Raw genomic sequence first — 17299 nt, forward strand, 5'->3', positions numbered from 1 at the left:
TTTTCCATGATGGTTTATCACAGGATATTGAATACAGTTCCCTGTGCTCTACAGTAGGACCTTGTTGTTTAAGACACATACACATTTATGATTGTAATATCTTCCTGGTGAATTAACTCTTGTATTGTTTTGAAATGTCCCTTTTTATCTCTGGTAGTCCTCTTTGCCTTAAGGTCTCTTTTTCTAATATTGATATAGCTATACCAGCTTTCTTATGCTTACCAATTGCATGGAACTTCCCTTTCCATCCTTTCATATTTTATTTTATTTATTTATTTCTATCTATGTTTTTATATTTAAAGCATGTCCCTTATAGACAGTATATTAAGTCTTGCTTTTGAACCCAGTAGGACAACTTCTGTCTTTTAATTGGAATGTTTACTCTATTAAATTCAGTGTAATTATCAGTATGTTTGACTCAGGTCTATAATTTTGCTGTTTGATCTTTGTCCCATTTGTCTTTTGTTCTCCTTGCCTTTTTGCCTTCTTGGGTCAATTGAAATTTTTAAATTTTAGCATTCCATTTTAATTTCTGCATGTAAAATTTTTAAATCAAAAAATAATTTCAGGGCTTCCCTGGTGGCGCAGTGGTTGAGAGTCCGCCTGCCGATGCAGGGGACACGGGTTCATGCCCCGGTCCGGGAAGATCCCACATGCCGCGGAGCAGTTGGGCCTGTGAGCCATGGCCGCTGAGCCTGCGCATCCGGAGACTGTGCTCCGCAACGGGAGAGGCCACAACAGTGAGAGGCCTGCGTATCGCAAAAAAAAACAAAAACAAAAACTAATAATAATAATAATTTCAAGAAAATCCAGTCATCTCATTCAGCAGTGTCTCTCATTTTTCTTTGTTCTGGCAGGATAATGAAAGCCCTTGCGAATGCTGGAGTCCCTGTCCCCAAAGTTCTTGACCTCTGTGAGGATTCAAGGTAATGTTCAGATTTATTTTTACTATTGTGTGTTCAAGCTACAGAAAAGTCCTTATACTAACTCACATTCCAGTTTGCTAGAGTAAAGACAAGTAAAATTTGGGTAGAAGAGAAAAGAGATTTTATATTTACCTCCCCTAGAAGTTCACAGATCTTTAAGTTATCCTGAAAGATAAATGCCTGCTTTCGTGAGAATTGGTAGGAAACATCTTTTCTAACATTAAAAAAATATATGTCCATCTAGCTTCATGTTGCTTGTTTTAATTAATTTTTTTATTGTAGGCTTTCTAAACTGTTTTTGAATTGCTTTTAATATGCTTTCTGAGTCTGTCTCTTTTTTCCCGATTTTTTAATTATGAAAATTTCGAAACATACACAAGTTGAAAGAAGAAAAAATAGTACGATGAGCACCCATTTACACTTCATCTAGATGAAAACATTTGTTAACATTTTGCCACATTTGCTTTCTATGTATATGTATATATGTGTATGTGTATATACATGAATAGGTGTACTATATAGATAAAATAATTTTATAGAAATAGTTAATTATATATAACATTTTTCTAAAAATGTTTTATAACATAATTTAATAAATTTTATTAAATAATTATATAATTATTTTGTAAGTTAATAAGTATATCTTATATGTATGTATATAAATTATTATTCACTGAAACTTTTGAAGTAAGTTTCAGGCAGCCTACATCTTCTAAGAATAAAGACATTTTCTTTCATAACCACAGCAATATTACATTTAAGATAATTAAAAATAATTTAATAATATAATTTAATATCTAGGCCATGTTCAAGTCAGGATGAATAGTTATAATAGTAGAATTTTCAAAACAACTTTTCAGAGTACTAAACTGATTTCTAGTAGTGACAAAAGATGGATTAATGACATTTTGGTGCGTCACCTTAATACTTTGGGGTGTTGTATATGCCATTCATACCACTGGATAATGATGAAAATAACATCAATAACAAGAAGGGATACTTATCCAACCCTCAGTGAAGCCAGAAACATATGCCAGGCATTCCCTATGTATTTGCTCCCTTAATTCTTGTAACTATCCTTTGAAGCGTTATAGATTGAAAAAAAACAAAGCTCAGAGAGCTTTAATGTGTTTCTCAGGATCACACTGCTAGGAAGGGCAGAGGTGGCACTTAAGCCTGGTTCTCTGACTCCAAATCCCCCTCTCAACATGCTGCTTTCCTGTATTATCACACTTAATCCTATTCCGATGGCTTCTACAAGTGGACCAAAGAGAAGAGAGGCATGCTGGCAAGGAAGTGTAGACAGGGATGTGTGTGTGTGGATTGGTTTGGGGAGGGAGTACTTCTAACCCCTGTGCTTATGTGCAAAGGAAAAAGGAAGTTTCCAGTACTCTGTATCCAAACTCCCACCCAGCACTCAAAGCTTACACACAGGACAGAGCAGTGCCTGCCACATCATGGGGCCACTGAAACACCCTGTCTGTGCCCCTGCTAGGGTCATCGGCACTCCCTTCTATCTGATGGAGTACTGCCCAGGCCTCATCTACAAAGACCCCTCTCTGCCAGGCTTGGAGCCCAGCCAGAGGCGGGCCATCTACACTGCCATGAACAGAGTCTTGTGCAAGATTCACAGTGTGGACCTCAAGGCCGCAGGCCTAGAAGACTATGGGAAACACGGTGAGCACGGGGCCGCTTGTCTTCTGTGCTGCTGTTTCCTCACTGGTGCCTCTGCTTTCATGATTTCCATGGTACCAAGGTTTTAAAGCACCACTGGTAAATGTGAGGTGGGCTTGTTAGCTTCCTACTTGGAAATCCACTTTCATTTTAGTATAAGTGTCACTTACCTAGATGCTTTGTCTTGAGATAAATCCCTTCATGGACTACAGAATCTCTCTTCCCTGAAACTTTTATCTCACTGTATCATTTAAATCTTGTTTTTTTTCGATACTGGCCAAAAGTACTTAAGATACGTATTTTCTTCTCCATTTTTCACCATTTCCTCTAAATATTCTTTTCAATATTTAGAGGAAAGATTTAGGGATATATTTTTAAAATGCCATTATGCCAAGGTATTTGTTTGTATAATTTGTTTCTGTTTTCTTCTTTCTTTTTTTAAAAAAATGTCTGAGAGTTCCAGTTGGTCCTCATCCTTGGAAGCACTTGGTATTGTCAGGTTTTCCCTTTTCTTTTTTACTGGAAGTCAGTTGTATTGAAATGTAGCATTTTACGAATGTTGACAAATGCACACACTTTTATAACCACCATCACCATTGTCTTCATGCTTTTGCATGCAGACACTTTAGCATGAGCCAAAGAGTTTCACTTTTTCTGCCCTGCAGCATTCAACACTGTCTGACTCTCAACCAGTGTGCATTGTTGACCGTGGTCAAAAAGAATCTCTCAAATAAGCTGTATTTTTTTCTTTCTCTGCTTTTAACCAAAATGTGCCTGTTTTGTCTAGGACCATATCAAAGGCTGCAGTATGTGTCCAAAGTACATCAACTTCCTGACACATTTCTGCCAAGTTACCTAAAATTCTGTCATTCCATAGGCACATGATCTGAGGTCTCAAAACTAACCATTTGAGAAACTTTGCTACCACAGAGCAGGCTTGCTGACTTCCCAGCCCCAATTGAGGGAGTTCTTCACCCCTGATCCATATCATACACTAACCTGTTGACCAGAGTTACCAGCTTAGTGGGGTTCCCCTCCATCTTGGTGGACTCACTGGAAAACATTTACAGTAAAAATTTGTTTGTTGTTTATCCAAAATTCCAGTTTAACTGAGCATCCTCTATTTTATCTGGGAGCCCTAGTTACCAATAAAAGAGTCAGCAGGCAAAGACCATAGATGTTGCCTATATTGAGCCATTGTTTCAAAGTGGAAAGAGCCCTAGACCAGAATTCAGGTGCTGATTTGTGGGGTGACCTTGGGCAAGTCCCATTACTTTGTTATAGTTTTCTCAACAGTAAAGGTTCAGTAAAATAAACAAACAAACAAAAAAAAAACCCTGCCCTGCCCCCCTCACAGTGCTGATGTGAAAAGCAAAGGAGATGGCACCTGTCCTAGTGTTTTGAATGGAGATAAAGCCTCTGTCACATGAAGCAACGGGCAATGTGACATCCCATCCTGCAGTGGAGAGAGAGCAGCCTAAGGAGGCCTCTCCCATGTGCTGAGTGGATCCTTTGCCTTTTATTTTTAAAGTAGACTGTTTTGATGCACTTTCCACTGGCCTATTAGTTTGACAAAGAGACAAAGCAGAAATCTGGTGTGATTTTATATGATTCAGGGTCAGCCTCCTGGGCCACAGGCTGTATTTGGAGCCTTATCGCATAAAGCAGCTTCCTCAAATTTCACATTCACTGATCCAGTTTACCCGGGCATCAGATCTTCCTTTTCTTCTCAAGTTATGTCAGGAACCCAGCTGCTGCGTGGGGCATTGGCTATATATAGATAGTACACCATTTGTGTAAAATTGGTATAGTTGAATAAATTTAAATGTTTATTTGCACACGTGAAGATATCTCCAAAAGGATGCCTAAGAAATTGGTCACATGGGTTGCCTTTGGGGAATAACGGCTGAGTGGCTGAGCAGGGGGATGGGAGAAAATCTTTATTGCACTCCTTTTTGTCACTTTAATTTCGAGCCATGTGAATATATGATTTATTGAAGAGAACAAATTTAAATTTGTAAGGAAAAGAAACAGCACACCAACATGATTTCTGATCAAAAGGGACTTTTGACCAGATCCTTTAGGTCCAGTCTAGTTATCACAAAGAACCTTTCCATCAAGGACCTGCAGGGAACCATAATTCTCTTTTCTCATCCCAGAGGGCAGGCTGCTTTGGGGAGGAAGGGCGTTAGTGCCTTGGCAGGCCTGCTCGGGACCAGTGGCCAACAGAGCCAGAGCCGCAGGGACAGCTGCATCTGCTTCCCACGAGAAGGGAGTGTGTACAGCACTGGGGTGGTGTGTATGCGTGGGGGGCAGGGGGACATCCTAAATCCATATAGGAGATTTTCCTGAGGGGCTCCTTCCGCAAAGGCTCAGTTCCTGGTGGCCTTTGTATTCATTTCATTATGATAATTTTCAAACTCTAGAAATGTGAAATAGTACAGTGAATAACTATATGCCCACGACTGATTTTAACAATGGCTAACTTTTGCCATATTCCTCTATATAGCTCTTTCTGTTTCTATCTGCACAACTAACAGAGTTGTAGAGATCCTGGCGCTTGACTCCTAAAGCTTCAGTACGCATTTCCTACATTTCCTAATAGTAAGGACATCTCCCAGCACCATTATCACATCCAAGGAAATTTACCATTTTCCCAGAATATATAAAACCCAGTCCATATTCAGATTTCCTCATTACCCCGCTTACATCTTTTATAAGTGAGTTTTTTTGGTTGGTTTTCCAAATCGGGATCCGATCAAAGAATCTAGAACAGTCCCCTCACTGTTTTTTTTTTTTTAATGAATTTTTTAAGGGACCAGGCAAGTATATTATAGATTTGTTTTGATTGTTACCTGATGATTTCATTTACTGCTGTCTTCTACTTCCTATAATTCTGAAAACTGGAAGTTAGTTCTAAAGGCTTGATTTGTTTGGGGTTAAATTCCTGTGGATTTTGATCTCACCTCTCATCCAGCCCTGCTGGATCCTCTGAAGGACAGGTGTCTGGGTGCTCTGAGTGTGCAGTGGACTCCACAGAAGGAGCCCAATCTCTCTATCCTTGTCTTCAAGCTTCTGGGGAACATTCTTCTCTCAGATGAGGGGTGAGGGCTTGACTTAGAGCTAGTGGTGTGATGTGTTATTAATTATAAATTGTTTTAATAGTGACAATAATTGTCAATTGACAACTAATAACAGTGACAGTAATAATGGTCATTATTCATTGAGCAGCCTTCTGTGTTTGGCATATTATATATGGACTTCATTTGGCCTCCACAGTGGTCCTAGGGAATATAGGTGGCAGTACACTTATTGTACAGATGAAGCAATGGAGGCTTAGAGAGGTTAAATTAGTTGAAAAGCTTAACTGTGAGCCAGGCAACTCCAGAACTCCCTCCAGTTTGTGGTCCCAGATATAACTTGCAAGTTCCTCAACTGTGGTAACTCTGGTAGCAAACAGCTGAATAATAGCAAATACTCATGTAGTACTTACTACATGCCAGAAACATTTGCAAGGGCTTTACATATTTTGTCCTCCCAGCAACTCTATGAGGGCCATCTCATCAATGAGGAAACAAAGGCATAGAAAGGTAAAGTAACCTGCCTGAGATCACACAGAGAATGACAGAGCTGGAAACCAAACCCAGACCATCCGTCCACCCCAGAGCCTATGCTCTTAGCCAATCACTGTCCTTTAGCCAAGAAGGGATTTATTAAAGGCTGTTAGGAAGCTCATAGGATCTGAGAGGGCCAGGGATCAGGCTTGGAGGCTATGTGGCCGGGAACAATGCCCAGATCACACAGATCCAGCCAAGATAAAACAGCAGTGGCTTCCAGGTTGAGGGGGCAGGAACATCATGTGGGAAATTCTCTAGTCATGGGAAGAAGATGCCTCAGACGTTACAAAGGGTTTCATCGCACTGGTTGATTTTCAAAACCTCTGGAGGTTGCTGAGATGGCACACCATGTTCTAATCCTCTTTCCCTCAGGGGACTATGTTGCACGCCAGGTACAAACATGGATCAAGCAGTATCGAGCCTCGGAAACCAGCACCATCCCGCCAATGGAGAGGCTCATCAAGTGGCTGCCCCTCCACCTTCCCAGGCAGCAGCAGACCACAGTGGTGCATGGGGACTTCAGGTCGACTGGGCATGAGGAGGGCTGATACGTAGTTGTGGAAAGTGATGGGAAGGGTATTTGAAGGGGAAATTAAGCAGCTTGTCTTGCCCCAGTTTACAGTTGACAATTATCCACTACATGGGCTCTCCCTCTGCGTGGCCTTTAAGACAGGGTTTCTCAGCTTTGGCACTATTGACGTTTGGGGCCAGATTATTCTCTGTGATGGGGGGCCTGGCCTGTGCAACAGCAGGAGTTAGTACCACCCCCCGGGTCTGAAGGTACAAGCACAGGCTTCAGCTGTAACGACAACTCCAAAGCTGCGTGGCTGTCAACAGCGACAGCAATGATCTTACTCATGAGTCTGCAGTCTGGGACAGGATGGCTTGCTTGAGCCACTGACGTGGGTCTCAGGCGGGGGACTGGAATCACCTGAAGGCTCGCTCACACCTGCACCAGGGCAGAGGAGAGCTGGGCTCCCTGAGCCTTTCTCTGTGTCTCTGTGGTTTCCCACCTGGTCTTTCCAGTATGGCAGCTTCCAGCTGGACTTCCTACCTAGTGGCTCACGGTGTGTGTTCTGAGGGGAGAGGGCCAGGGGGGAGCTGATCACCTTTTCTGTCCCTGTCTCAGGAGTCACTCAGCACCACTTCCACCTGTATTATAATTGTTAGAAGTGAGCTGCTTCCAGGGGTGAAGGATTACACTCTTTCTTTTGTGGTAGGAGTGTCAAAAAATTGCAGACCTGTTTTAAAACCATCTCAGGAAGGAGTAATTACCAGAACCCAGACATGGTCTCTATGTGGCGAGGGCCACCTGACCAAAGCTGTGGCCCTCAGGAGAGGAATACAGCTGTCCCTCAGCTATCTGCTGAGAGGGGGGTGGGGAATTAATGTGCAGGCCCCCTTCCCATTGTCTGCTGGTGTCCCGTTGGCTGCTCCCAGCTGAGCCAAAGGGCAAGGGAGCTGGTGGATGCAGCCCATGCAGGCTCCCAGGCACATGGGAGGGGTGGGGAGTGCTTCTGAAGGGGTCAGCAGAAGACACCCAGCACAGGATACACCCTAGCGGTCAGTGTTCTTAGCGCTGTCTCCATCCCTTCTGTGGCTCCTGCAGGCTGGACAACGTGCTGTTCCATCCGGAAACGGCCGAGGTGCTTGCCGTCCTTGACTGGGAACTCTCTACCTTAGGCGACCCCCTTGCCGATGTGGCCCACAGCTGCCTGGCTCACTACCTGCCATCCAGCTTTCCCGTTCAGCCAGGTAGGAACTGCCGCTGGGGGAGTGAGGGATGGAGCCAGCGCTCTTCTCAAAGTTTTGGGGCAAACTCTGCTGAAACAGTTTGTGATTGGGCTGCTTCGTGAAATTCAGGTATTGAGTATTTCTTCTACAGCATCATTTTTAATGACAGTATAGGATTTCATTGTTATAGAATTAACTTAATAAGGCATTTGGTTTGATTCCTATTTGGATATTTGTTTCCAGTTTTTGTTTTTTTTAAAGTATTACCTTCCCTGTGCTTCCACAAAAAAAGGCAGTGAATATCTGTGTAGTAATATCTTTGCCTGTATATAAGTTATACTCCTAGGATAAATTCTTGGAACAGAACATATTACATGCTTCTAAACCATCAAAATGTTACAAATGAAGGAAATAGGTAAGATTTTTTATTTGTTGCAGTTATCTTTTTCATAATTTGGCGAGATCTTCTTTGAATACCATTTTTTTAATCAAATGACTGGTAGAAAATAATATGCATCCACCCTGAACTGTGGCCCAGATGGAATTGGAGGCCCCTCATTCCTTCCTTTACTGCCAATTTAGTCTGAAACTTTTAAGAGCCAAATTGTGAATAACAGCTTCATGCCTGGATTCCAGACATCTTGAAATGATGAGCTATAACCCTTTGAACTAGTTGTGAAGCTGATTTCCAAGGGACGAAGTGATTTTCAGAATTCAAATACTTGGAGCCACAGGAGAGCATGGGGTTTTTGCCTAGTCCTGGGTCTGTCGCTTCAGGTTTGAGTGACAGTGATCTGTCTGAGCTGGGAATCCCTACTGCAGAGGAGTATTTCAGGATGTACTGTCTTCACATGGGGATCCGTCCCACTGAGAACTGGAACTTCTACATGGCTTTCTCCTTTTTCCGCATTGCTACAATCCTGCAGGGAGTCTACAAGCGCTCACTCACAGGTAATGGGGGCCTGGGAGAGCTGGCCTCGGGCTGTGAGTCACAGCCAAGGGGCTTCTATCCCTGAAACCCTCTCGTAACCGAACTACAAGATTCAGTTAATTCAACCATTTGTCATTAAGTGTATATCATATATATATATATTTTTTAATATCAATATTTAAAATTTTTTAAGTTATTAAAATAAGGCACAAAAATTTTTAGAGTAAAAACATACATGATAAGAATTCAACCATATAGAAGAATATAAAATTATTTTCCGGGCTTCCCTGGTGGCGCAGTGGTTGGGAGTCTGCCTGCCGATGTGGGGGACGCGGGTTCATGCCCCGGTCTGGGAAGATCCCACGTGCCACGGAGCGGCTGGGCCCATGAGCCATGGCCGCTGAGCCTGCGCGTCCGGAGCCTGTGCTCCGCAACGGGAGAGGCCACAGCGGTGAGAGGCCCGTGTACCGCAAAAAAAAAAAAAAAAAAAAAAAAAAAATATATATATATATATATATATATACACATATGGTAAAATACTTTATTTAACCAGTGTTTTCTAGACTGTATCTTTTAAGTTTGAACTTTTGAGAAGAAAAGTTAAGTATGGCTACTTAGAACTGATGGTTTGATATATACATATGTCACCTATGGAGTGTTCATATATATATGCGAGGATGGCATAATGTTACTAGTTTTAATTCTAAATTCTACAGGGTAGAAATGGAAATAATCTATACCCTAAATTATTTAAGAAAGTAGAAAGACAGATTAAAGTTTGTTTCCTATGTAGAAGGAAGGCAAGTAGAAAGCAAGCAGTTAGAATCTACCCAAAAGACCTAGAAGTAGTGACTAAGCCAATAGCATTAAGTACCCCTAATTAACCACATTATAATCTATAAATTCCATTCTCACCAAAAGGAACCAGGACTCCTTGGAGAAAGTGGCTGATTTCAGGTTTAGGGCAGAATATCCACAAGATGAACCTGGAACATCTTGCCGTACCAGAAAGCAAGGAGGTTGTTGAAGATTAAGAGGGTCATATCTAAAGGTCTCAGGAGTCAACCTGAATAGGCTCCCACTTGCTAATGACAGGAAACTTTGAGAACCAGTATGATGATAGCTGAAATGGATGAAACACATCAAATATATTTAAATCCATGAGTAAAGAATGATACTAAAACAAAGACACAGTGTCTCACTGGTGACTTTGGAGGTTGGCAGGAAAGCAACCCATTACTCTGAAAATTGGTAAATAAAGGGAAGAGAGTCAAACATTTATCCTGCCTTTCCTATACAAATTACGTATCAGGCTAACCAAATGATTGATGAGAGAAAGTTTCTCTTTAGAGAAGCATCCTGGACCCAATGATAGAATTAGCGTGTCACCAATTTGCCACCCCTACTACATGAATGCATCTGGAAAATAAGCATTAATGGTGCTGAAATCGAGAGAGGCAGCCAGACATTACATACCTCCTGATGCTGCCCTCAAAAGTCGAACCTGGATCTGACCAAGCCTCGAGTGCCAACCACCAACTTACAGGGAACAGAGGGTTCAGCGGAGCACATTCAACAGCACCGCTGAGGCAGAGCCATTCACAAAAATCCAGATTCTGGGAAACTTCACAGAGCAAACAATTTAGTTTCTTCAGCAGATAAAAAAGGGGAACAGATGTTGAAAAGGGAACCTATACATTGAACGGAACTTAAAAGATACATTAGCCAAAAATAGTAATTTGGACCTTATTCAGATCCCTGTTTGAAAAAAGAAATTTTCTGAAAAAAAATATTTGAGACAGTCAGTGAAAAATGAATTCTGACTGGAGAGTTGATGATATTAAGGCATCATAGTTAACTGTTGTTTAAGTGTGATAATGGTATTGTTGTGGGTGTTTTTAAGTCTTTGTCTTTAGACATAAATGAAATGTTTATAAATAAAATGATATGGTGTTTGGGATTTACTTTAGCAAAATCCAGGGCAGTGGGGGTGGGGAGGGCAGAGGGTGGGATAGGATTGGCCGTGCTTTGACGATTGTTGAAGCTGAGTGGTAGAAACCTGTAGGTTCATTATATTCTTCTGTCTAGTTTTGTTTGTCTTTGAAATTTTCTGAGATGAAAACTTAAAAGGCACGTAGAAAGAAGCCCAGCAGTGGGTTTGCTAGTACTATGGGGACATCTTAGCTTCGTGGTCATCAATACCCGAGGCTTTCTGGCAGCATGTCGCTCTCAGCCAGGGTGCCAGAATCTTCTGAGAAAGGCAGTTGCAATAGGGGAATTGATCATCCATTCACTCACAAGAGCCTCTCCTAGGCCAGGTACTGTGCCAGGTGTTAGTGGCAATAGAAGGTTGTGATTTTTCCAGAGAAGAGTCAGCATCCAGAGAATTTCTAGTTTAACCCTCCGTGATCTCAAGCAGTAATCCCTGGAAATGGTATTTTCTCTTCTTTTGGAGAGTCTCAGCTCTAAGCCAGTATTTCCCAATTTTTATTATGGTTTTACAGTGAAAGGTAACCAGAAACATTTAATTAAACAGAATGGCTGCTAAGTCCAAACAGTGATGTGTAGGCCTGATTGCCTGTGGGCATTTTCTAGTGGGCAGCCAAGTTCTCACTGGGTTCTGCTCCAGTGACTGGGGATAGCTGGATAGATTTTGCCCATTATGTCAATTATATCTCAGTTTTTAAAACAGAATTATTCATTCTAGAATCTCTACACCAATAAACTTCGCCAGGTTGTCCTCAAGTTGCCTATCAGGAAGCCCTTTGACAGTTTCCAAGATCCTGTGAGCCGCTGGCTTGGCCTCAAGCTTGTCTTGGCCTCAGAGGCAAAACATGCCAGTGTTTGCCACCACATGGAAAAACAGATGTGCTGTCCTTTCAGGCCTCTGTTCCTCTGATCTTGATTGTGCTCTCCCTTCCCTCCTACCTGGAAAGCCAGCAGACATTCTGAGGAAGTGCCTTAGTTTTCTTACGTAAAAACAGTGAAGTCAGTTTTTTTAAAGACTAGGATAAAATCATTTGATTAGGGAAACAAAAAAACTCAACTCTCTGAACACAAGTATTATTTCTGCGCATTTGTCTTAATTAGCTGTTAAAGTCTTTTTTTTTTTTTTTTTTAAACAGTTGAGATACTTGGTATCACCCTGGGAAAAGGGGTTTTGGAGAAGAACAATGTGTTTCAAAGGCATTCTCTCTGTGATGTCATCACAGGAGATTTGGGCTCATCCTTAGGTTGGCAGAGGGACAACAGTGACCAGAGCCTGGGGGCTGATTTACTGTCTGTACCAGCTGACCCCAAGTATCACTTCCCTTCATTAAGAAGTGGTTACTGAAGTTTAGGTTTCTTGTAGATGGCTGCTGAAATTCTAGAAAGGAAAAAGTGCTGGTGGCTGCAACTTAGGAAGACGTCAGTCATGGATGTGGTCTTTTCTGCTGGGATTACATTTGGGAAAATATATCGGAAGTGATAGTTTTAAATCAACCCAAGCTCATACAAATGACCTTCAAAGAGACAAAGCAGTACTCTGAGAGCAAGATCCTACTAAGGAAATGAAAAGTAAGAAAACACTTTGTACCCTCTGTTAGAAAAAAAAATCGCAGATTGGTTCAAGGTGGCGGAGAAGAAGGACACACGCTCACTCCCTCTTGTGAGAGCACCGGAATCACAACTAACTGCTGAACAATCATCGATAGGAAGACATTGGAACTCACCAAAAAAGATACCCCACATCCAAAGACAAAGGAGAAGCTGAAGTGAGATGGTAGGAGGGGCGCAATCACAATAAAATCAAATCCCATAACTGCTCTGTGGGTGACTCACAAACTGGAGAACACTTATACCACAGAAGTCCACCCACTGGAGTGAAGGTTCTGAGCCCCACGTCAGGCTTCCCAACCTGGGGGTCTGGCAACGGAAGGAGGAATTCCCAGAGAGTCAGACTTTGAAGGCTAGCGGGATTTGATTGCAGGACTTCGACAGGACTGGGGGAAACAGAGACTCCGCTCTTGGAGGGCACACACAAAGTAGTGTGCACATCAGGACCCAGGGGAAGGAGCAGTGACCCCAGGGGAGACTGAACCAGACCTACCTGCTAGGGTTGGAGGGTCTCCTGCAGAGGCGGGGGGCGGCTGTGGCTCACCATGGGGACAAGGACACTGGCAGCAGAAGTTCTGGGAAATACTCCTTGGCTGAGCCCTCCCCGAGTCCGCCCTTAGCCCCACCAAAGTGCCTGTAGGCGCCAGTGCTGGGTCACCTCAGGCCAAACAACCAACAGGGAAGGAACTCAGCCCCACCCATCAGCAGACAACAGGATTAAAGTTTTACTGAGCTCTGCCCACTAGAGCAACACCCAGCTCTACCCACCACCACTCTCTCCCATCAGGAAGCTGGCACAAGCCTCTTAGATAGCCTCATCCACCAGAGGGCAGACAGCAGAAGCAAGAAGAACCATAATTCTGCAGCCTGTGGAACGAAAACCACATTCACAGAAAAATAGACAAAGTGAAAAGGCAGAGGACTATGTACCAGGTGAAGGAATAAGATAAAACCCCAGAAAAACAACTAAATGAAGTGGACATAGGCAACCTTCCAGATAAAGAATTCAGAATAATGATAGTGAAGATGATACAGGACCTTGGAAAAAGAATGGAGGCAAAGAGCAAGAAGATGTGAGAAATGTTCAACAAAGACCCAGAAGAATTAAAGAACAAACAAACAGAGATGAACAATACAATAACTGAAATGAACAATACGCTAGAAGGGATCAATAGCAGAATAACTGAGGCAGAAGAACAGATAAGTGACCTGGAAGATGGAATGGTGGAATTCACTGTCATGGAACAGAATAAAGAAAAAAGAATGCAAAGAAATGAAGGCAGCCTAAGAGACCTCTGGAACAACATTAAACACCAACATTCACATTATAGGGGTCCCAGAAGGAGAAGAGAGAGAGAAAAGACCCTAGAAAATATTTGAAGAGATTATAGTCAAAACCTTCCTAACATGGGAAAGGAAATAGCCACCAAGTCCAGGAAGCACAGAGAGTCCCAGGCAGGATAAACCCAAGGAGAAACACACCAAGACACATAGTAATCAAATTGACAAAAATTAAAGACAAAAATTATTAAAAGCAACAAGAGAAAAATGACAAATAACATACAAGGGAACTCCCATTAGGTTAACCATTGATTTCTCAGCAGAAACTCTACAAGCCAGAAGGGAGTGACACAGTATATTTAAAGTGATGAAAGGGAAGAACCTACAACCAAGGTTACTCTACCTGGCAAGGATCTCATTCAGATTCGATGGAGAAATCAAAAGCTTTACAGACAAGCAAAAGCTAAGAGAATTCAGCACCACCAAACCAGCTCTACAACAAATGCTAAAGGAACTTCTCTAAGTGGGAAACATAAGAGAAGAAAAGGACCTACAAAAACAAACCCAAAACAATTAAGAGAATGGTAATAGGAACATACATATCGATAATTACCTTAAATGTGAATGGATTAAATGCTCCAACTAAAAGACACAGGCTCACTGAATGGATACAAAAACAAGACCAATATATATGCTGTCTATAAGAGACCCACTTCAGACCTAGGGACACATACAGACTGAAAGTGAGGGAATGGAAAAAGATATTCCATGCAAATGGAAATGAAAAGAAAGCTGGAGTAGCAATACTCATATCAGACAAAGTAGACTTTAAAGTAAAGAATGTTACAGGAGACAAGGAAGGACACTACATAATGATCAAGGGATCAATCCAAGAAGATATAACAATTATAAATACATATGCACCCAACATAGGAGCACCTTAATACATAAGGCAAATGCTAACAGCTATAAAAGAGGAAATCGACAGTAACACAATAATAGTGGGGGACTTTAACACCTCACTTACACCAATGGACAGATCATCCAGACAGAAAATTAATAAGGAAACACAAGCTTTAAATGACACAAAGACCAGATAGATTTAATTGATATTTATAGAACATTCCACCTAAAAGTGGCAGAATACACTTTCTTCTCAAGTGCACACGGAACATTCTCCAGGATAGATCACATCTTGGGTCACAAATCAAGCCTCGGTAAATTTAAGAAAATTGAAATCATATCAAGCACCTTTTCTGACTACAATGCTATGAGATTAAAAATCAATTACAGGGGGAAAAACGTAGAAAACACAAACACATGGAGGCTGAACAGTATGTTACTAAATAACCAAGAGATCACTGAAGAAATCAAAGGGGAAATAAAAAAATACCTAGAGACAAATGACAATGAAAAGATGACAATCCAAATCCTGTGGGATGCAGCAAAAGCAGTTCTAAGAGGGAATTTTATAGCAATAAAATCCTACCTCAAGAAACAAGAAAAATGTCAAATAATCTAACCTTACACCTAAAGGAACTAGAGAAAGAAGAACAAACAAAACCCAAAGTTAGTAGAAGGAAAGAAATCATAAAGATGAGAGCAGAAATAAATGAAATGGAAACAAAACAATAGAAAAAAAATCATTATGAATAACAATGAATGTTAAGGAGGGGATATCTTTCCCTTCGATGAGACCTGAGTCTGAGTTAGGAGGGGAAAATGTAGCCTAGCCCACTCATGCTCACTGGCCCTCGCTGTAAGTCTGTGACTCAGGGAAGGGGGTTACCTGATTCCCAACTGGCCCCCCAGGGCCTGGGTCCATACCCAGTACCCAGAAGGTGCCAAGCAAAGACTTGCTGAAGTCCAGTGGGCTGCATTCTCTGCTGTGTAGCAGATGGATCTGGTTCCCAATTTGTAAGGAATAGCGTAATATCTTTAAAACCAAAGCTGCATGAGAATGGTTCTTTTGAGGACTAGCCCTTGACCATTGGCAGGAGCCAGAAGTAAAATAGGCCTCGGCAAAGATCCATTTATTGATACAAAGCAAGTGAGGAAAACAGTCTCTTTAGAACATGGAAATGCTAAAAACAATCCAGATGAGCTGACTGAAAAATCCCACTATAAAAAGGCAATGTTCACAGTATAAGGAGACACATGGATGGATCCCAGATATACTGAGTGAAAGAAGCCACACTGAAAAGAATATGACATATGTATTTATGTGACGTTCTGGAAAAGACAAACTACAGGAACATAGATCAGTGTTGTTCCCCAGGGGCAAGGGGAAAGGTCTGACTACAGAGGGACCCCATGGAAGTTTGGGGATGATGGGAATATGTGTACTGACCTTGATGGTGGCAGTGGTTGCCTGGCTAAGCTCACGGAACTGTACACTTTCTAAAGAGGATGTATGTACGCTACATCTTAATTTAAATTTTTTCCAAAATCTTTTCTTAAAAAAGTCTTGATATGTGTATTAAGCAAAGAAAAAAACAGAGCATGAGGAGAGTGACTTCTGTGACGCTGTTGACAGTGTTGATCTAGACAAAATGGTGCCCAGGAACTAGCCATTAATCCAGTCCCCTGCGACTATTACTATGAGTTTCATGGCTTCCTATAGCCCAAGGTGACAGCAGAAGTGATTTGGGGAATTCCCAATTTAATTTCGCTTCTTTAGGAAAAGAAGAGATAAAGAGCAGGGAGCAGGCCAACTGAGTCCAACTTCTGCTCCCAGCCCACTGATGTAAGCTTGGGCATGTCTCCTCCTTGAAACCTGGGTCCTTGTCTGTAAAGTGGGGATTAAAACAGTCACGTAGCTCCAGGAATTCAATTAGCTATAATAATGCATGTCAAGCACTTGGCGCTGAGTCTGGTGCAGGTCAAGTGCTCAGCAAGTGGTAGTAGCGGCTGATGGAACAACACTGTCACATGTTAGAATCACCATTAAGGGTTATTTGGGGGGTACTCACTGGTTTTCTTTGCCTCTGCTTAGGGCATGCAAGCTCGGCTACTGGGGAACAAACTGGAAAGCTGGCTGAATTTACGTCTAACCTGGCGTGGGATTTTGCCGTCAAAGAAGGGTTCCGGGTTTTCAAGGAGATGCCAGCCACCAAACCGTTAACAAGGTCCCACCACACACGGGCCAGGCCACAGTCCCTGCCGAGGACCCCAGGCATGAGGAGTTATGTCACCTTGACAGACTCTTCCCCAGCTCATGTCTCAAAGGGAGCTCTGGTCTTCTCTCCAGAAGGCCTTTCCCCACCAGTCAGGGAGCTGTATCAACGGCCGAAGCAGTTTATGGAGCGGCATGTGTACCCCGCTGAGCCAGAGCTGCAGCATCACCAGACCTCAGCCGAGAAGTGGACCCCTTCCCCACTGGTCGAAGATCTCAAGGTAAAGCAGTGTTTCGAGATGTGGGGAGACCTCGTTAGCAAGGCCCAACCTCAGCTCGTACGCCGGCCACATCTGTTCTCTCCCAGTCAGTGAAGAGATGGGGGGGCCGAGATGAATGATCTCCACTTTCCACCATCATTAGA

At 42.4% G+C, this 17299-nt stretch overlaps 1 protein-coding gene across 3 annotated transcripts in view; it reads left to right on the plus strand.

The window, feature by feature from the left end:
- Positions 1–17299, plus strand: part of ACAD10 (acyl-CoA dehydrogenase family member 10) — a 58440-nt gene that overhangs the window by 21741 nt on the left and 19400 nt on the right. For all 3 annotated transcript variants that reach the window (XR_016387482.1, XM_089894494.1, XM_022597859.3), the window contains exons 8-13: positions 858–926; positions 2422–2603; positions 6590–6740; positions 7827–7972; positions 8729–8902; positions 16756–17156. Coding sequence is in view for 2 of the 3 variants with exons in the window: in XM_089894494.1 (XP_089750620.1) it covers positions 858–926; positions 2422–2603; positions 6590–6740; positions 7827–7972; positions 8729–8902; positions 16756–17156 (1123 nt within the window). In the remaining variant the exon portion in view is untranslated. The remainder of the gene's footprint in view (positions 1–857; positions 927–2421; positions 2604–6589; positions 6741–7826; positions 7973–8728; positions 8903–16755; positions 17157–17299) is intronic.

This window comes from Delphinapterus leucas, chromosome 14 (assembly GCF_059928025.1).
Source record: "Delphinapterus leucas isolate spDelLeu-1000000601 "Yukka" chromosome 14, BTC_Dleu_Yukka2, whole genome shotgun sequence".
In the NCBI taxonomy this organism is placed as follows: Eukaryota; Metazoa; Chordata; class Mammalia; order Artiodactyla; family Monodontidae; genus Delphinapterus; species Delphinapterus leucas.